Genomic DNA, 22500 nt, shown 5'->3' with positions numbered 1-22500 from the left:
CATCGCCGATCGACCGGCGTAGCAAACCGTGATGGACCGGGGCTCTACCGGCAAAAGTAAGACTTGGGCTTAAACCAAATCTTCGTTTTTCTAAGTGATAATTGTCATCCCCATGTTCTTTTTTAATACAAAAAGACGGATAATAATGATAAACATAATATGGACAATGATGACCCTATATTATGATGATACTGATGATGATCATCATCATTATTATTATTATTATTATTATTATTATTATTATTACTATTATTATTATTATTATGATTATATTATTATTATTATTATTATTATTATTATTATTATTATTATTATTATTATTAATACCAGGTGGTATTATTATATTTTTTTGTGTTTGTCTAGTTAAGATATTCATAGGTATCATTTCATTTTAAATAAGCCATCGGTATATGAGGGCTTTTTAGCCGCCTTCGATATAAGGTGTACTGTATCGTATTAGTATCGTATTGGTTTTTCGTTTGTTTTTGTTTTTCTAACGAAAGAGAGTTTCAACAATAATCTAATGTTTCAGTAGTGTCGACGTCATTGGAAAAAAACCAAGTCACACGTGGTAATGTTTAAATCAAATTACCGCGTGGTGAACAATTGGAAATCTTTCACATGGACCATTGTCAATAGGATTAGCCGGTTAGATTATTTCGGCCCGCCGGTCAATTAAGAGCAAATAACTAATAAATCATGCTGATTGGTAACTCTTGAGTGACCATCAATTGAAGCTCGAATTCGAGAAGTTTCTATTAATACACATATTTCTATTCAAGTTTACTGAATAGGCAAGTTTTAACATATTTGACATTTGAAATATGTCAATTGATATTATTTATAAGACAATCTAACAATAACAGAACTTTGGTTGTCCCGTATACATTTCATTAAAAAAAGGAAATCATCAGATCGTGTGATTACAAGGAACGCATTCCAGTTACATCACTGTGGAATCACTGACCTAAATCAAGTCCGTACTGTCCGAATAATGCTCCAAAACCAGAGCAGTCAAATATATTACGAAATCGTAGCAACTTAATCCTAATTTATTACAGCAAAGTTTTTTATTCGGGGGGCAACATGTACTTTTGTTTCTCTGTCTGTTAAAACACTTTTCTATTCCATCTTGTGTACATTTTTTTATCTTAAACGAATGTTGGCACACGAATGGTGTGCAAAAAAGTCGATTGACCAGTAATTGCGCTCTTATTAACGCTGATTTCTGTTGTTTTTTTAAGCGGTTTGATTAATCTTCATGTCGATTGCTTTCATTTAATGAAAAGGAAAGACAAAGCCGAGTTCAACGGTCAGTGCAAACACAAAACTGTTCTCCACAAGCGTTCGAAAATCACAATATAAAAGCGTCTACACATGATCTGCGGCAATAATGCCATGTTTAAGGAATGTTTCTGTTAATTAAGGAAGACCTTAATCCTAAACATCTTAAAGAGACACATTGACTGATGACTGTACATTTTCAAACAATGCATTAAAAGAGCACCCGGAGTGTGTTCATGATAAAGCGGTATCGGATAAATTTATTGACCATCGTTCTGCGAAAACCGGGCTTAATACATGAGTAATAAGTGTTTCCTCAGATTAGCAAGAGCCGACCGCTTATTCTAATCAGGAAAATAGTTTTACGCCTAAACTCGATTTTCGCTAAGAAGAGATTTCATTTAAACGAAAAAATACCATACACGCGGAGTGTTGTTCCCGATACGTCTGTGCGGACTTCACATGCTAGTCTGTGACGACGCTTGACTCACATGCATTAAAACTTATCTTCTCAGACAGAGGCTCTGTTGTTGCAGAGGGACAGTCTTCACGCTCCTCGCTAGTTACTTTATACAATGGCAAATCGCAGTGTTAAATGAGTACTGTATGTATATATTTTAATAAATTGTATATTGTGTCATATGCTTATACATAATTTAAAGGTTTCAGGCATTTAACAGCTTTAAAAAAAAATCTTGAATCCCGACTGCGATTTCGATTTTCTTCAATAGTGCCGATTGGTCGCTTGATATTAAGCCCGCGTCGTTGTGAAATAGATAATACCCCCAGTCCTAGAATGCCGTAAACGAACGTATATAGTTATTAAACAACAGTCAATGTGTCAAGCAGTTGAATCAAGAAAATTCCGTATCGCACATACCAACTCATCGATCGCTAGAAGTCCAATGCCGACTTTTACCGTTGTGGTTTCGACTGGACGGGCAATAGGGTCATAGTCAAGCGTGAAAAAGGGTGTCGTCACGAATCGACTTTTCCATTTCGGGTGAGTACTGCCCAAGCACCGACCGCGCTCCTTGCATAATAGAAATAAAATAATATGTGAACTAAAGAACAATTGTCAATGCAAATAATATTAAAAAGAGAGTTATTTTTCACTCAATAAGGCAAATAATATGTACTTAATCATGAAACCTGAAACAAATAAATATCAAGTGTGTCGCAAGTTGATTAAACCACTTGTTAAAGAACAAAAGGCCCAACATATATATGAGGTAATGTTTATTGTGTTACGGAGAGTATTCAGGATTTAATATCATAAGATTTCAATATTTTGTCAGGCAGCACAACAAAACATGATCTTTACTGAAAGTATCATCATGGTTTTTTTGCAATGAAATAACATGTGAATATTATTTAATCGATAACATTTTATTATAGAGTTGTTTTTGTTTTTATCCAGTATCCATCCAATACATCTCGACAAAAAAACAACGTATTGATCATTTGTAATTAAATAATTTTAACGCACACTTTTCCCGTTCCTATGATTTGTGAAGGGCAGTTGTCAGTTACTGTCTTAAGTATGTCTTACTTATGCTCACTTAATGGTGGGGAACTAGCTGATTTAGTGTTAGTAGCTAGCTGTTAGCCGTGATATCAGTTTAATACTTTTTAAATAAACAAAGGAATAAAAACGACACCTCTCTGCTACGCCCCTCCCCTCCCAGCCCGCGACATCCTGCTGGTAGGAAATTGCTAGTTCGGATTTTGGGGTTAGACTCGGAGAGAAAAGGTGTGCAGCACATCTTTTATGGATGAAAAGTAGTGAATCCGAAGACAACAGTAAATTTTAGGTATTTACAAAGGGCAACGTGCAACCAATTATGAAAGCATCAGTTAAATATTTATGGAAAAGAAACAGCGCGCGACAAGACTGACATCTGATTTCAGTACTCATCCAATGAATAAACAAGAAAATTATGGCTAAATGCAGTACACAAGCCGACCCCAGAAGGTGTTTTATTTCTCCCTTACATCTTCTGTAATATAACATACTGTATTTTGCATAATGTGTTTAATAATGCATTAGCCGCATTCCGGTCAGGGGCTACCCTCTCCGCTATTTAAGTCATACACTGTTTAGTGGTCTCATCAGTGGACAGGGTAGCTCCGGACCAGGCTGGCGATTGCAGGCTGGGTCGGAATTACGCTGGTCGGATATGGTATAAGACCCATTTTCGCGGCTCATCTATTCAGAGCCTCCCCGTCACGCATCGCGGCACTTATTAAACTACGCCGAACACTTACGCGCCATGTAAATAACCAAGCATTATTTGCTTTATGACTATTTAATAACCTAGTAGAGAACGTGTGTGTGTGTTTTACCGATACAATCTGCTGATTTTATTCCATGCTTATTTTACCGGTCCGTACGCGCCAAGAGCCTGTTTCTATGAAGCCGAAAACAAACAAGATTTTCGGATTAAATCGAATGCATGTGCGATTATTTTGTTTAAATGAAAATTCACACCGCTTCAAAACGCGTTCCACATTGAGAACACGAAAACCCTGCAATTTCATTATTTCATAATCTATTATTCAGTTTAGATAACAAAACTTCATGAGTTTTTTTAAACATAGCGATTTTACTATCCCAGTTGCAACTAATTTTCGAGTTTTTATTTTAGAAAGAAAACCCGTATAAGTGGTTGATTTGCCCATAAAAGTTTTCTGCAGCGCAAGTTCGAACAACAGATAATAATTTATAACAATATCACTTTATTCGAAAACTTGAGAACAATTGTATTTGCCGACATCAACATTAAGCGCTATTAAACTTCAGTGTACACTTACAATGGAAAAAATACACTTACATGCGCAATCAAAACACAAAATAAAGGAAAGTAGTTAACAAGACTCACCAATTATTTGCAAAATATAAAAAAAGCGTATCGCCCACATCGTGTTCTATCACAGCACTGATTTTTATTATGTTGCTATTCTAGACGCACTAATTTTTTAAATAAAACTGTCTCAGCTCCAGATTTGTATGAACTGATCAGTATTATCTTGCTATTTTAGACGTTATACAAGTTTTCAACAAGTTATGTTTGTTCATATTAACTCCTCCCCTTGTATGGTTATGAAAATGAAAACCAGCCCCCCCCCCCCCCCCTTCGAAAACATAAACAAAAGTAGTTATTGTAATTAAACGTAATTAAAGCGGGACGGCCCGATAACGTCGCAATACACGCACAATAATCGTCTCTGTGATTGTAAACTCAGCTATGAACAAATACAAAGGAAGCTAAGGCCAGCATTTTTTTTATTTGTTTGACGGGAAGTTTTTCAAAAAAATTGAGTCGGGGGGATAAATAAAAATAAAATAAAATCATGATAAGTGAGCAGTCTACCAAAAAAATAAAACTAAAACTGTCTAAACCGATTATTTTTTTATTTTCGAAAATTTAAAATTAAGCCAATTTAACCTTATGTACACTTGCATTAACCTTTTAGTGTTTTATATATCTTATTACACTGTTGTAGAAGCTTTTTATAATAATAGTAAACATATTTTTATATATATGTATATGTAAAAGCACCTTTCGCATGTATTATACTATATTTCTTCAATTAACCACGCCAGGTGTGTAGTGTATTATAGTGATCGTTAAACTTTTGTTGAGTGTTAATCATATGTATGTTTATAACAAATATAGCATGCATTTGACTTAAATAAAAAAGAATTGAAAACTTTTAAATAGCTTTAAATAACAACAACTTTGTAACTTTCATCCATGGGTGGAATATGCACATTCAAAAATACTATTTAATATATAACGGACTTGCTTTATATCATGATAATTTGTATCAATCATGAGAAAAAAATGAGCCACATTACAGGAAATTGGACCATAGGGCGATTGCGACCATTTTGGCTCCAAAAGAGCAGTCTGAACAGGATCCAAACTGTTCAACATAATTGTCATTCACTCAGTACTTCTAAAGATGTTAAGCGAACACTTTGGATCCTGATCAGACTGCGCTTGAATTGATCTTGATCCAAACTTTGTGTAGTGAAAGTTCTAGTACATAAAATGTGAATATTTCATCTAAGAAACCGTGCGTTATAGACTTATAAAAACATGTGCTCATTTCATTTTATATTCAGAGAGAGTTATAGTGTTTAAATATGTAAAGTGAACACAAGAGGCATGACTACAATATTTGGTGTGTAACATCGTTATGAGGTTCTGTTTGAAGTTTGTTCAAATCATGCAGAAAATTTGCCCTCCCTAGGGGTTACTGTTTTGCTTATAAATATAAATAATATAATCATTCTCTGAAACCGCAAGGCCCTTTGGTTTGTTGCGTTGCATGCCAACCATATAGTGGTTCTTTGCTAAGTTTCCTCAAAGCATGTCTCCGTGGTCAAAACTGTTTGCGCTTCAGGGGTCAACTGATTTATATAGATGAATGTCTTTGATAATCCCTAACAACACAGACACCGCAAGGGTCAGGGGTTCAATATTTGGTGTGTAACATGTTAGTGTTTTCTTCTTCTAGGTGTGATCAAATCATACATTTGGAGTTAAAAATAACCCGTCCTTGTTTCACATGCTGAATATTTACTTATATAATAAAGAGGTAAACAATATTATTCTCAAAACGCATGGGTTAGGTGATAAATATTTTGTATGTGATATTGTATGGTGGTAATCTTCGTAGGTTTTGTATCATGTCCATTGGCTTCACATTAGCCCCAACAAAATATCGAGGTAAAAGACACAATATACCTAGAAACCTAGATTTATTTCATTGAAAGCCGTATAAAGAATTAAATAGCACATGTAGCATGGATTTATATAGTTCTAGTAGAATTACTCTGCTGACTGTATATAACTTACTCGCAAGATCAATTATATATAGAACACAACTTTTGAACTTTGTAATTGTATATTTTAAAATAGTATTTTATTTTAATAATTTCGTAAAAGACTCACAGCATTGTCAAAATAAAATGGTGTAAACTTTTGCACATATTATTTTGTTCCTCTCTTATTCACAGTTTAAGTTCAAATGAAAATTTCTATGGAATGTGTTGTTTGTATTATTTAAAGGAGAAACAGCAATAACATGTTTTGGATATATAATAAACAGAGAGAGCTATATAAATGTGAAGATAATAATAACCCTTAGAACAAATACATAGAGCCGGTTGGCAGTGCCGAACAGCATGTGGACTAGGATTGTGGTCAAAGTCCGAAAATCTACCCTACATCGCATTCAATAGTATCAATATTGTCATATAACATTTCAGGCTTAAAGGGATCTTTTCACGCTTTGGTAAATTGACAAAATTGAAAAAAGTTGTTTCAGATTCGCAAATTTTCGTTTTAGTTATGATATTTGTGAGGAAACAGAAATACTGAACATTTACCATGGTCTAATATAGCCATTATATGCATCTTTTGACGATTTTAAAACCTAAAAATTATAAAGCGTTGCAACGCGAAACGATTGAATAATTTGGAGAGTTCTGTTTTTGTCGTTAAATTTTGTGAAACTACGAAGATTGCTTATATGAGGTATAAAATACGTCAAGTATGTGTACTCGGCGGAATAGCTCAGTAGGTTAAAGCGTTTTTACTTCAGGACTCTGGCAGGACTCCAGGGGTCACTGGTTCGAAACCTGCTCCGGGCAATGTTCTTTTCCTTTTTTTAATTTTATTCTTGATTTTTTACTGGAGCTTTTACGATCCAATGTTTACATTTATCAATATAAAGCATTTAATGAATAAGTTAAAAAATGACAAAATCTGTGAAAAGGCCCCTTTAAAATCGAAACTGAATGATGCATTTTCCTAGATTATATATCTAAATTAGACATTGTAATACTATTAGAAACCTTGGAAGTGAATATTGACTTAATTTACCAATGTAGTTTGACTCAAGGATTTGTGTGGTATATATCGCCAGCAAAGAGGTCTTTGAAAGGTGGAAGAAATATTGGTGGTGTTTTGGTAGATTTAAGACAAGAACTGAATCATTCTGTTACACAAGTTCCTAATACGTTTAATGATGGCATTGTTTTAAAAATTAATAAACAGGTATTAAAGTTATCCAGAAATATACTATTAATAGCTGTATATATACCGCCCATAAATTCTCCTGTATACGAAAATATAGATGTTAAAGGTATAGATATAATTGAAAATTTATTAAGTAATTTAAACATAGACGAGTATTGTATACTTTTGGCAGGCGATCTTAATGCAAGAGTGGGTGTCGAAGACGACTGCATTGAATCGATTTCAAATCTGCCAATGTTTAACGAATATGAGTCTATTTATAACGTTGACCCTCGAGTATGTGATAGAAAGTCACTAGATATACATGTCAATAGCTGTGGTAGAAACTTGTAGAATTTGTGTAAAATGTATGCATTATATATTCTGAATGGTAGATGTGGATCTGATAAAGATAAGGGTAATTTCACCTCCGTAAGCTCGAATGGCTGTAGTGTTATCGATTATTTTATTGGTAATCCAGAATTATTTGATATAATCAAAGATATGTATGTTGACGAGGAAATTTCTTCTGACCATTTACCAATTGTTCTAAAATTGGTAACATTGTTAATTGAACATAATGAAATGGTAACCGTAAAAAGTAACAAATTGGAAGAACGCTTTAAAGGAAACTTCAGTGGGCAGAACCTAGAATAATATAAGCTTAACCTTTCGAAGGCAATTGAAACTAATGATTTGTTTACCTGGTGTTTTAACACTAATGAACCTATTGACATCATTATTAATAAGTTTCAAGATATCCTTATAGATTGCAGTCGGCATCTACTTTCTAAAATAAAAACAAACATTAAAAAGCGAAAATCAGCATGGTTTGATAAAGAATGCAAATATTATAAAACGCAAGTTAATAAGACTCTTCGGTTATTTAGGGTCGATAATAATGTGAATAATCTTGAGGACTATTTATCGGCTAAACAGAACTATCACAAATTGTGTAGAAAAAAAAAACGTTTACGATTTAAGGATAACGTGGTAACCACATTGTCAAACACAGTAAAAAAACAGAGACTGTTTTGGGAAAATCTAAAAAATCTTCACAAAAATTCAACAATAGAGCCTAAGATATCCTGTGAAAAATGGTATGAACATTTTAAAACACTATTTGATTTAGAAAATTATTAAAATGAAGAGTTACAAATTTCCGATATTAATGCAAAAACTGGCGATTTTGATGAATCGCAAAATGAACTTTTTAATTCTGTTATCACAGAAGCAGAAATTTTGCAAGCAGTGAAATCATTGAATACCGTAAAATTAAGTGCAGGTGAATTATTAGCGAATCATATTATACAAAGCATAGAAATTATTCTTCCATATTTAAAAGTCATATTTAACAGGCTATTTACAGAAGGCGCCTTCCCAGAAAGTTGGGCTTGTTCAATTTTAATACCCTTACATAAAAAAGGACCTACAAATAATCCAGATAACTATAGGGGGATATCACTTATAGATGTTTTAAGCAAAATTTATATATACATATTGAACAAAAGACTTACGTTTTATCTCGAAGCATATGATACAATAACAGAGTCGCAATCAGGTTTCCGAAAAGGATATTCGACTATTGCCAATGCGTTTGTTTTATATTCAATAATAAGTAAATATTTGTGTCGTAAAAAACGAAAAATATATGTCGCTTTTGTAGATTTAAAAAAGCATTTGATTATGTAAATAGGAGACGGCTACTCTTAACTTTAATGAAAAAATAATGTTGGAGGCAATCTATTTCTGGCTATAAAGGCTCTTTACAAGAACGTTAGAACACAAGTTAGGTCAAATAATACATTAAGTGATGTTATTGAATGCAATATGGGACTGCGACAAGGCTGTAATTTAAGCCCTATCCTGTTTTGTATGCATATCAATGATTTATATGAATATTTAAAAAGCAAAAATATAAGAGGTACACAACTTACACCAGATTTTGAAGAAATATTTATGTTATTATTTGCTGATGATGTAGCACTTGCTTCGGATACTGTTTCAGGTCTACAACAGCAGCTAAATTATCTACATGAATTTTGTGTTGTCTCAAAATTATATGTAAATGTTGATAAAACAAAAATTGTTGTATTTAAAAATGGTGGTCGACCTGCTTTGAATGAAAAATGGTATTACAATAATACATTATTGGAATGTGTACAAGGATTTATTTATGTAGGTGTTCATTTTTCGTCTAGCCTGTCTATGCTTAAAATGGCAGAAAACATGTCTTGTAAAGCAAAACGCGTCATTGTATCTATGCTTTCGTCCCTATACGACTATATGCCTATGCCATATGATTGTTACCTTAAGATTGTTGATGCTAAAGTGATGCCTATTTTATTATATGGATCGGAAATATTGGGGCTCAAATATTTTGAAGTTGTAGAAAGAGTTCACACATATGCATGTAAAAGATTTATGTCAGCACCAATGTACTCTGTTGATAATGCTATTTTAGGGGATTGTGGCAGATATTCAGTACATATTTATTCATCTATGAGAGTTATAAAATAGTGGTTACGAATACTGGATACACCTCACTCCCGTCATATTAAAACGTGCTATGAAATGTTGAAATGCTTTGATGGCATTGGACATACAAACTGGGTCACCTCTTTACGCAATCACTTGCAATCCATAGGTTTTGGATATGTGTGGGAACAACAATCGGTTGTTAATAAACCATTGTTCTTGTATTATTATTCTCAACGACTGAAAGATATTTTTGTACAGCAGTGGATAGAAAAGTGTAATAGTTCCCCCAAATTTAAAACGTACAGTGGATTTAAAAGTAACTTTGCTTTTGAGGTATATTTAAAAAATTTAACAATTCGTAAATTTCGAAATGCATATGTATGCTTTCGAATTTCTTCCCATAAGCTCATGATTGAAAAGGGCCGCTATTTGAATATCGACAGAAACCAAAGGTTCTGTCCTTTTTGCAAAACTGTTACTGAAAATGAATTTCATTTTCTATTAATATGCAGGACATACTTAGACCTCCGAGAAAGGTATATACCAATTAAGTATTATACACCCGCTACTATAAATTTAATATCATCATGAGCTCCCGGGAAGAAAAGGTGATCAGGGGTACTTCTATGTTCTTGTATTATACTTTTGAAAGAAGAAATGCGTTACTGAATAGCAGTTAATTATAAATAGCTGTACCATTACATATGTATGGCAAACAAAATATATGGCAATTATCTGGGCCTTTCTGTCAGGAAATAGGCGTGAAAAACATTCATTTAATTGAACCTGTAAATCATCCACCACTAACAAAAAAACGTTTTAACAACAGAAGCTGATGTATATATCATGTCCAAATGACCAAATATAACTGTTTAACAATTTGAAGTGAGATGATTTATTTTATGATGTTTTATAATTCTTTTTCCATTTCAAATGATGTACATTGGTGTGATTCTATGTTTAAATAATTAATTTTTTAACATTAAGGCAGCATGCTGTTTAATACATTGAAGTTAACATTATTATTTTGGTTATCTGTGTTGTTTATCAAGTTGAAAAAAAATGTTATTTATATACAGATAAAGCTTATTAAGACTTATGAAGGTATGCCTTTTGAAGGTACTAATTGTTTTTTATGTAAAACCATACTTTTTAAAGTGATAATATAGTCAATGACATTAATGTAGTAAGGTTTCTTTAAATGATTGTTCTTATGAAATAAGGTTGGAATAACCGACAGTTTTCACGCCGCGAAAAAGTGGCGACAACTTGTTTTGGCCAGTGAAACCCCTGAATCCGCGTAATTACCTTTTATTTCTTATAAGTTTATAAGAAGAACTTCCGAAACGGTAAGTACTGGTGGTGAAGGGCAATGCTGAAGATGATTATGACAAGGATGACGATGATGATGATGATGAAAGACATGATATCAAAAGACGTACATACAAACATCGGGACCCAATGTTATTTTCTTCAGAAGCTGTATTGCACACTTTTTTTCTAAATAAAGAATATATATGGGTGAGTGGGGAATGGGATTATTGATGCAAGAACCTGTGGTTCAGTCCTCATGTTCATTATAAAGAAACGTAAAGTAGTACTTCTTGGACATTTTCGGAATGTTTATTTTTATCTATAAAAATATTACAGGATATGCATTTTAATAAATACGCATATTGATTAACCCTACCAAAACTTTTTAACACACCAAAAGTTATCGATGGTGACACCTCTGCATCACCGCAAAAACTAATTATTATTTTGAATTTCGTATCACATAATATGGGCATTATGTCAACAATGGTGTTCTGATTATTTTTTCTAATTGAAATTGTTTCTGCTCCGTTTTTAATTAATTTGATTTTAAAATATGCTACATTTGTCTCGTTGATGTTAATTTCCGCCATTTCGGAAATGCTATATGAAAATCATTTGTTAAATACTCACCGATTGGCTAATAGCGTGTGGTATTGGCTGCAATAGCCAATGAAAATCGCTGACGCTTTACAAGTCGAATTGGCACAACGAAACAACCCGTATTATAAACAAATTTTGAACAACACTTTCGGCAATCTACGCAATTTTTTTAAATAATTTTGGATAAAATAATAGGTCGGCGGGTGAAATGTAAATAAAAAAAACGAAAATGACTTTTATTTGTATTTGTCGAAAAATAGGGTCGGTCGCTCCCGTAAAACAGATAATAAAAAAATGCTGGCCTAACTCGCAAGTCTACTACCGATGCAATCGGTTCAGGTTGGCGGATCAAAATTAAAAAATCAAAGTACTGACAGTACTGGTGTGACGATGCTTTTGAGAGGATGGATATAAAAGAATCATGTTAAGTTTATCTACATCACCACAATCACCACAATTGTGTACGTTGGTACGAAAAAAAAATTGGTACAAAAATTTTGCGAAAAAAAATTGGGCACGAAAACAAATTTTGGTACGAAACAAAATTTGGGAACAAAAAAATTGGCACCGAAAAAAATTTGGGTACGAAAAAAAATTTGGGGCTGGAAAAAAAATTGGTACGAAAAAAAAATGGGTACGAAAAATATTAGGTACAGAAAAAAAATGGGGAAACGGGAAAGTAGTACCTGTGGGGAACTTGACCCACAATAGCACATTTCCGGCCCTTTCCGTCAAACATCAGATAAGTTCCTCGAAGGCAATAGTATGAATACACATTTCGGAAGCGGTAATACCTACGCGCGTCAAAATGTAAGCGAAATATGTACACAAGTCTGTCAGGAATGTTTAAATTAACGAAGAAAATCGTGTACCGGGTTTTGATGTAAGTTTTTTGAAGAAACGTGCAGTAATTATATTAAACAAGAGCTGTGTTTGTGAAACACAATGCCCCCCTGCTGGGCAGCTTTGAAGCCATATACTAGTATTTTACCTTTGACCTTGAAGGATGACCTTGACCTTTCACCACTCAAAATGTGCAGCTCCATGAGATACGCATGCATGCCGAATATGGAGTTGCTATCTTCAATATTGCAAAATTTGACCTTTGACCTCGACCTTGAAGGATGACCTTGACCTTTCACCAATCAATATGTGCAGCTCCATGAGATACGCATGCACGCCAAATATCGAGTTGCTATCTTTAATATTGCAAAATTTGACCTTTGACCTTGACCTTGAAGAATGTCTTTGACCTTTCAACACTCAAAAATGTGCAGCTCCATGTGATACGTATGCATGCCAAATATCGAGTTTATATCTTCAATATTGCAAAATTTGACCTTTGACCTTGAAGGATGACCTTGCCTTTTACCACTCAAAATGTGCAGCTCCATGAGATACGCATGCATTCCAAATATGGAGTTGCTATCTTCAATATTGAAAAATTTGACCTTGACCTTGAAGGATCTTGACCTTTCACCACTCAAAATGTGCAGCTCCATGAGATATGCATGAATGCCAAATGTCAAGTTGCTATCTTCAATATTGCAAAATTTGACCTTTGACCTTTAAGGATGACCTTGACCTTTCACCACTCAAAATGTGCAGCTTCATGAGATACACATGCATGCCAAATATCAAATTACTATCTTCAATATTGCAAAATTTAACCTTTGACCTTTAAGGATGACCTTGACCTTATAATTTCACCACTCAAAATGTGCAGCTCCATGAGATACACATGCATGCCAAATAACAAGTTTCTATCTTCAATATTGCAAAAGTTATGGGCATTGTTAAAGTTTTCGGCCGGCCGGACAGACGGACTGACGGACGGACTGATGAAAAGACAGACTGACAGTTCAAAAACTATATGCAACCCTTCAGAGGCATAAAGAAGTTATGGCGAAAGTTAATGTTTTCGGACGGACGGACAGATGCCATATATTTGACCTTTGACCTTAAAGGATGACCTTGCCCTTTCACCTTTCAAAATGTGCAGCTCCATGAGATACACATGCATGCCAAATATCAAGTTGCTATCTTCAATATTGAAAAAGTGATGGCCAAAGTTAAAGTTTTCGGACGGACGTACAGACGCCATATATTTGACATTTGACCTTGAACGATGACCTTGACCTTCAGGCTTCACCTTTCACTACTCAAAATGTGCAGCTCCATGAGATACACATGCATGCAAAATATCAAACTGCTATCTTCAATATTGAAAAAGTTATGGCCGATGTTAAAGTTTTCGGACGGACAGACAGACGATATATATTTGACATTTGACCTTGAAGGATGACCTTGACCTTCTCTTTTCACCACTCAAAATGTTCAGCTCCATGAGATACACATGCATGCCAAATATCAAGTTGCTATCTTCAATATTGAAAAAGTTAAGGCCAATGCTAAAGTTTTCGGACAGACGGACAGACGCTTTATATTTGAAATTTGACCTTGAAGGATGACCTTCACCTTCACCTTTCACAACTAAAAATGTGCAGCTCTGTGAGATGCACATGTATGCCAAATATCAAGTTGCTATGTTCAATATTGGAAAAGTTATGGCCATTAAAGTTTTCGGACGGACGGACGGACTGACACACTGACTGACTGACGGACAGTTCAACTGCTATAGGCCACCCTACCGGGGGCATAAAAAGCAATTGCGATATTTTTCTCAGCCACGTAATTGTTAATAGTTTGATATCACAAAATGAAAGTGAAAGTAGAACTGTCAAAAATGACAACCTGTCAACGTGTTGTTTTTGCTGGCACGAGAGGGCGATTACACTCAATGTGTTCACATTTTTACCATAGGCTTTGTCAATGACCTTTATAGTATGGGTAGCTTTGATATTGTTTATTGCTATCATGTAACTGCATGATTGTGTATATGTTTACAATACACAAAGCATAAATAATTATATAAATATACTGATTGAGCTTATAATAATCTGAGAACTATAGCCAGGTCAATTAAGGACTTAAAATACAATTTTTTGTCCTGATTTCATAAAGAAATGACCATGCATGTCCTAGATTTCAAAATCAAGGCCCTGGTCTGACACATTGGTAACATTACTGTTAAACTGTTACCAGGCTTCTAAAATTAGTTTTTATTGAACTATGTAAGGAAATCTAAATCAGGCACTGATTTATCTTGTTTTAAATGGTACATTTAAACTTTAGCTCTGTTACAAGAGTGCTGTTTAAGTCAAGTCACATAATTAAATCTAGGCCATGTCAAAATCAAAGTGTCAAAGACAAATGAAAGATGCGTTCATTAATCATTGTCCAGTTGTTGACTACTGCTGTGAGTTTTTATAATATAACTGATGAACATCATGTGAGAGGAAATTCACATTATCATTGTATATCAGGTTTAGCAGCCTTTTAGATAACAAAGTTGGCTAGTTTTTAATGTCGCTTCTGGGGATCAAACCCGCAGGGCTTTTAGGAAGATTCTGAAATTGTTCGATCCCTCGAGAGCAACCAAACCAAAAATTAAGTCAAATATTGCCGACTCGGTTTTTTTGAGTCGGTTCATGAGAGATAATGGAGCAATGAACAATCGAGCGATAATGGAAGGTTCAACATCTCTCATGCCCTTCTAGCATCGTCTTTAGCAGTATTCAATTCTCAACAGGAAAGTGCTGGAGTCATTGATCCCGAGGGACAAGAAAAAAACAACTGATTAATGTTCGAAATAAATACTTTGATTAATGACAATTCTATTATTTGAGCCAGGTCACAGGAAAAGCGCAGTCAAATCAGTATCCAATTAAATTATTTGTTAACAGCTTTCAAGCGACTGAATGCTGATCTAGATCCATACTGGCCACAATCGCCTTAATGGTTCTTTTACTGTGACACAGTTCATTTAACTTTAAAATCATAAAAAGTACTGACATAGAAGAAAGAGTACAAACCAGTAAAGAGTTTGAAATCAATGTTGAATTTCAGGACAGCTTGGTGATCTGCAAATCCCCGATGAAATGTTGATATCGGGTATCATAGACATAGTCATTCAATAAGTCGCAAAATGCTCGAATACAATTTATTAAGCGAAATGTGACTTAAATTGATAACTAAAAATACCAGTATGCCAGTTTTGCCGTGTCAAGCTGTTACGATCCAGAAAGTCCTTCATTCACATCGAGTATATATTCTTTGAATTCCATCTATTGTTGTCAAAAGCGGAGATTTAGTGGATAAATAATTCATATATCCTAAATGACAGTCTCTAAATAGCGAAACAAGCCAATTTATGCTGTAAGAAAGTTTTGACACGAGACTCTCATGGGGGCGGCCATTGTTGAATGTTGAAAAACGAACGACTACTCTGCTAGGCGAATGTAGAATTACCGAAATCCCCGCGACAAGTCAATATTTTTCAACTGAAGTGGGATATTGTTGTTAAGTTTTTGACTGTACCGTTGCTTTTATATAGAGAATACTAGGTTAGCGTTGAATACAGAGACGTTTATGTTGCGAGGCGTAGAACGCCGGGAGCGCGAGCCTTGGCGAGCGCTTTCGTTGTTCGAGCCGAGCAACATAAACTTCTCTTTATTCAATGCTTATCCTAGTATTCTATTTATCCCATTTGATTTTTTTCAACGTGACATTTAACATAAATAGATCTAATAACATTAACAATAATTTTAATTCATTCTTAAAAGCGCTTAAAATCTAACGAATATAACCATACGAAGTGATATAAATGCATTTGTTCTGGTACTTAAAATAGTCTTAAAAAATTCACACACATATTGTAAAACGAGTAAAAATATCACCATATGCCTCGATTCAATTTTACGCAGCATGCAAGTTGTAACACATTACGACCGCGAAAAGAGGATTTTACTGTACTATAATTCATTTTATTTTCGAAAGAAAATGATCAAAATCCAATATGGCGGCGATTGCTCCTGACAAAATGATGTCGATGTCAACATACATGTACACCATCGACGAGTAAACATACAATTGCAGCGACTGACACTTTATTTGACTTAATATACAGGGCAATACGTTTTCCGACTTCGGACGACGAATTTAAGGACGCACAGAACGTGTTTTTATATAATGTTATGGGTATGCCGTGTGTGATCCGATGCATCAATGGCGCCCATGTTAAAATCATTTCCCCGAGAACAGGGAACGACAAAAGTACAAAAAAAGCAAAACACGTTCGAACTAGTATCTTACCTTTTATTATCCTTTAAAATCCATCTTAAAATAATCCATTTAACTCAATAATTGACGATTTTGCATCTAGGGTCTTTAATAATTATTTTAGCATAGTTAAATAAAGACCCTTATGCCATCCTATCACTATATTCAAATGAGTTTATGAACTCAATAAACTTTCTTCTTCGTCACACGCTACGTCATGTACTCTATGTACATTGCATCTGTTAAAATGAACCGGAACAGTTTATCAAATAATCAAATAATAGCCGTTGGTAAACTCGGTTGCATTTTCAGATTTCTGCATACAAACATAATTATGTTTGTACAATGTTTTATTTGTCTATGGTTAATGCCCTTATTGTACAAGAAAATAATTTAATATATAAATACACAAAGAATGGAAAACATTCCATTACACAACAGACAAGAAATATCTTTAAAAAAGATATACGGCGTAAATAGTTTAATGAATGAGATCAAGGATAGCGAATGTCTTTTTCTGTGCAGTTCTTAGCTGCATCACACGCAGTACGGGATGTTACGGGGAGTTTTCGCGGCTTATTTTACATTATAACATATTGCTGGTCATAAACCTATAGATACAAAACAGAAAACCAAAAGAAGAATGGAAGTGAAATTTAAACATATGAGTCAACCGGCCACACGAGAAGTATCCGTATTTATAGGCGCGTTCTTCGAACAAACCTGTTTTAGTGGTTTGTCGGGCATTGCTATTTGATTCGATTATTAACAGTATCAATTATCATCGTGCTAATGCTTAAAGTGATATTATGGGCATTTTGCACTGTTGAATTGAGCTGAAAAGAATTAACAGGTCAAAATAGTTAGTTAAAATGTGGTTACTGATTAATTATCTGCAACTCACCTTGCTACCAGTTGTTTATAAAAATATATTTTATATTCGATATTCTTACGTGACCCACCCAGTCCTGTAAGCTGAAATGATCCGTAAAACAATTTCGTGTCTTTGTGTCGTATGAACAAATCTGCACTAAAACTAAATTTAGGTTCAACTCGTAAACGCATGATCAGTTGTCAAACGAAAGTACGGTTGATATTCAAATGCATTATTTTTCTCTTTCTGGTATATTGTTTTAGTATGATGATGCTGCATTAATTAATATAAGTGTATATGAAGTAGAAACATCAAAAATAATCAACGGTTGCGATAGACACCTATAAACTGTTACATGCTCATAATATCACTTTAGTACATTAAGCAATATGGACGAATAATTATTGTTAAATTTATCAACAATAATATTTATCATTGTATTGTTGAAAACACATTAAGAATCTATTATTTACATACCATAATTATATTGCTGAATATCTTCATTTAACATATTTCTGGTCTAAAGAAAATTCCAGGTCACCTAGTTCACGGATAGCGTCTTTATTATATAACGATTATTTTACTGGCCGCCAACTCCGGTGATGACCTGTATATAAACTCTGAATGTCCGCGAATTGACCCGATATACCTCGCGGGTTGAAATGCAATGCTTTAAAGTGAGGCCTCGCTTCCATTGCTCTTTATACTTTTACATGTTAACATGTTGACAGGAATAAGGAAGTAAGTACTAAATATGAGAACATAGCCTTTTAAGTATAAACGCTCTTGCGCTGGTAATACTCTGAAAATAAAAGGTGTACGCACAAACTGTATTGATGTCGAGAATTGAGTGTAAAACTGTTCTATCTATTAAGCCTTTTCATTCGAGATAAAATTGTTTCATACAGTAAAACAGTGTTACAAAGACGCGGATATGTTTCCAATGTTCTGGTGGTATACTCAAATCAGCCAATGGAATAAATGAAGTGTATTCATTCGTACCTAGCCGCGGGAAATTTTATTGGAATTTTATTGGACACTTACAAAGGTCAGGCTAAGGTGAAAAGCTGGCTTATGCAGCTTACGCCGAATAAATCAGTGGATAAAGCCCGTGTATAAAATGGGACGTTCCGAATTCCAGTGTGGTGCTATTTTTACCTTATCTTCTACTTTACACAGCTCTATGCCTAAACGTGAATTAAATCAGAAAGCAAATATTGCATTTATAAATTGTGCGATATTTGTATGGCTTGTTGTACATTTTTAAATGTCAAAAGTATATGCATGGATTATAAACAAAGCACATTACACGAATTAAGGAAAATGTGACAAATTGACAATTCAAATATGTCGATATACAGTACATGTACATGTGAAATAAGTCGCGTTTATAATAAATCGTCAATTTTTTTTTTTTTTTTGAGGGGGGGGGGGAATGACGCAATAAGTATGTCATTTTATGATGCCATCAACCAGCTGATTCATTATATGGATGGCGAAAAATTATGTTATATGACTAGATTTAAAGGTTGAAGGTCGTATAATTTTGAAGCTTAAGTTTTCTCCACTTTATATCTTATGAAAAATCATTCAGTGATAAAGTAAAAAGTAGTCCGTTCACGCGACAGGTATATTCAACAAGGTTGAAAACAGGCTAGTATATTCCATAAGGTGTTTAACCGTCAATGTCGCGTTGAAAATGGGATAAAATATTTTAAAAAGCCCCAGATGAATTTTTGACACTTGAAGGTCTTTACAAAGGGGAATTCTGAACCTGATCGTGCTTGTGCAAATATGCACTATGAATTCATACTGGGAGTCCCAATAATAATGTTTATATTTTAGTTGTTCACGATCAAACTTGGATAAAAACAATGTTTCATAAGTGATTTCAGTGTATTTTGTAATATTCTATATTAATATCCACATTATTTTGGGAAATAATCAATATTAAGGGGGATTTCTGGGGATTTCGGTGGATTTCTGGGGTCTCGGGGCATTTTGGTAATTACGGGGATTTCGGTATTTCTACGACCCGAGCATTATCTCAATCGGACTGGCTCGGTCTTTTACATAGGTCGCCATTTTGAATATATTTTTGATGGTACCATACCTTAGACGATGCTGAAACAGCATCGTCAAAAAAGCGGAATTTTGTCGGATCGTGTCAGGATATAAATAAGGGTATACAAATTCAATAATGCATTTAATAATGTTTTTCCTTCTGTGCATGAAATAGAGACAGTTAAAAATGACAAAATGCTGAAGCATGGTTTTCTTTATTAAGTATACACCAAATTGTTAAAAATAACTGTTTGTATTGTTTGGCACTAAGGTTATTGTTTTAACATCGTAAAATGACAAGAAAACACTAAAAACACAGAAAAAAAATCAACCTTAAATCAATCTTATCATAATTTAATGTGAATACAATGAAATAACTTATGTGTGTGTGGGTTCAGCGTGTTGGCCAGGTTGAGTTGGTGGAGCGAACTCAAGAAGTCCCAGCTCTCCGTCTTTGGTCTCCCCGATGCCAAATCTACCTACAGTCACTGACCAGTTTTGATAGATGGTACAATCTTTTCGATCCAGGCGCCTAGAACGATGAGGATTTCTTTTTTTGGCACATTGGCTTTGATGCGTTGGTACTCTTAATACAACATTTCGATATCCTCGTCCTCGTAGTCTAATATTGATGCGTTAACCTGGATGATGTTGATGCTGTGATGTTTGCTGAGATACAGATGGATATGATCCTGCCGTAGACTGGGGTGCACGTGATGACGCTCTTTGCTACCCCCTTCCTAGCGATGAGCGCATTCACTCGGCTATGTTTGGAATCCTCCCCGCTGTACCGTATCTGAAGCCTAACCACCTCACCCCGGCTAGTACGATGATTTCCTTGTGGTGGCGCTTCAGCTCCTGTGACAGTTCGTGTATCTTACCGTACGCATTGAGTAGTGTTCTTGTATCTTACCATACGCATTGGGTAGTGTTCGTGTATCTTACCGTACGCATTGAGTAGTGTTCTTGTATCTTACCATACGCATTGAGTAGTGTTCGTGTATCTTACCGTACGCATTGAGTAGTTTTGTGTATCTTACCGTACGCGCATTGTATCTTACCGTACGCATTGAGTAGTGTTCGTGTATCTTACCGTACGCATTGAGTAGTGTTCGTGTATCTTACCGTACGCATTAAGTAGTGTTCGTGTATCTTACCGTACGCATAGAGTAGTGTTCGTGTATCTTACCGTACGCATTGAATAGTCTTACGTTGCATGTTCTAATGGTTGTTTACTTACTTGGCGATATGATCGATCGATAAGCTCAAGTACATAACTAGTCGCTTGCACCCTGAAGACTGACAGTGTGGTGCGCGTGGGTTGCTATTCCGTACTTAGACCGATCCGGCTTGGTGTTCTGTTGTCTTGGTTTTCTAAATTTCCGTTCAGTGGGCTTGAGTAAATCTTGGCAGCAATGGTATCCTTTCCAAGAACTTGCAGCTGGTCGTATTAAACGCGCCAGCCCCATCACTTCATTTTCCGCGCCAGCAGAAGCGGTTACCAGGGTGTGGTTTGGTCAAGGTCCCGGTACCAGAAGTGAGAGTTGAGTTTCATGAGAGAACCGAGTGTGTCCGTTCTCCCAAGGGAGCTGCTGCAAATCAACACATTAGTATCTCTACGCTGAACATCTCATACAAACCACGCAAAAAACGATAAAAAGAAGTCGTACAAGACATAAATCTTTTGGAATGTAACCATGAGTAACGGTTTAAGAATCGGTTTGTCGTTTGTTGTTATTGTTATCCCCCGACAGGACGAGGTCTTACCCTCATAACTGCATCCATTAATACAAAATTTAAGTATATGCAATAAATAATCATGTGTTAGTTATTTTTCGGACAAATAAGTAAAATCAACTTATTTAAATTATAATGCGAGTATACGTTGTGTCCACGCTGCAACGCTATACTGACAGGGGAAGCTAATCCCGAATAAAAGTATAACTAGATTTCAATAGTTACTTCCCTTCCAAGGTTACAATGGTCCGCACCGGGAAGCCGAAAAGCATACAGAGCGTAAAACGAAAGAACATATCTTTCTGATTTGAAGCTTTAATTACTAAGAATTTAATTCACAAACTGTGTTTAGTTGAGTTAAACAATTGGTGAGAAATCTTAATACAGCATATTTTACGCCTAAAAAACTATTTATAGATGTTCAATTGCTATACATCAGGATTAGCGTTATCACAGACGTTTATCAATATACCATGTTTTGTGTATAAATGCTCTTACCAATGTGTGTGTTCTTTTGTCGGCACGATTCGAAACATTGTTGTTGTTTTTTCAGGTTTTAATATATAATTTTAATAATGGAAACATACCCCCAATAAACATCACTTGAAAAAAAAAACGCAACTTATTTACAGAGGTAAGTTTTTGTTTCACTCAATGTTGCTGCGTTTTAAAATCAACCCGCTGGTAATGTTTAGTAAGCATATTTTGTTTAATTTTGCTATCGTATTTAAAAAAGTGGCTAAATTACATTTCAATAATAAATGCTGTTAGATCGAGTTAAATGTAACTTATACGATGAGTATACGCGTAAATAAAGCAGTTTTAAATTAAGATTCAGTCATATGATGATGCGGTATTGGAGTACACATACTAAACATTCTTTGATTTAGTCTCGTTCAGTTTAATTGTTTATTAAATGTTTGAAACATA

At 34.6% G+C, this 22500-nt stretch overlaps 1 protein-coding gene across 1 annotated transcript in view; it reads right to left on the bottom strand.

The window, feature by feature from the left end:
* The window catches only part of LOC127878485 (neuronal acetylcholine receptor subunit alpha-2-like), a 29204-nt gene extending 7902 nt beyond the window's left edge, over positions 1-21302 (bottom strand). Inside the window, exons 1-3 of the mRNA XM_052425012.1 lie at positions 21125-21302; positions 20512-20691; positions 2165-2217 (exon numbers count right to left, since the gene is read on the bottom strand). Coding sequence (XP_052280972.1) covers positions 2165-2217; positions 20512-20691; positions 21125-21302 — 411 coding nt within the window. The remainder of the gene's footprint in view (positions 1-2164; positions 2218-20511; positions 20692-21124) is intronic.
* Positions 21303-22500: the final 1198 nt, after the last annotated feature.

This window comes from Dreissena polymorpha, chromosome 4 (genome assembly GCF_020536995.1).
Source record: "Dreissena polymorpha isolate Duluth1 chromosome 4, UMN_Dpol_1.0, whole genome shotgun sequence".
Classification (NCBI taxonomy): domain Eukaryota; kingdom Metazoa; phylum Mollusca; class Bivalvia; order Myida; family Dreissenidae; genus Dreissena; species Dreissena polymorpha.
This window is presented reverse-complemented; position numbering and strand designations above follow the sequence as displayed.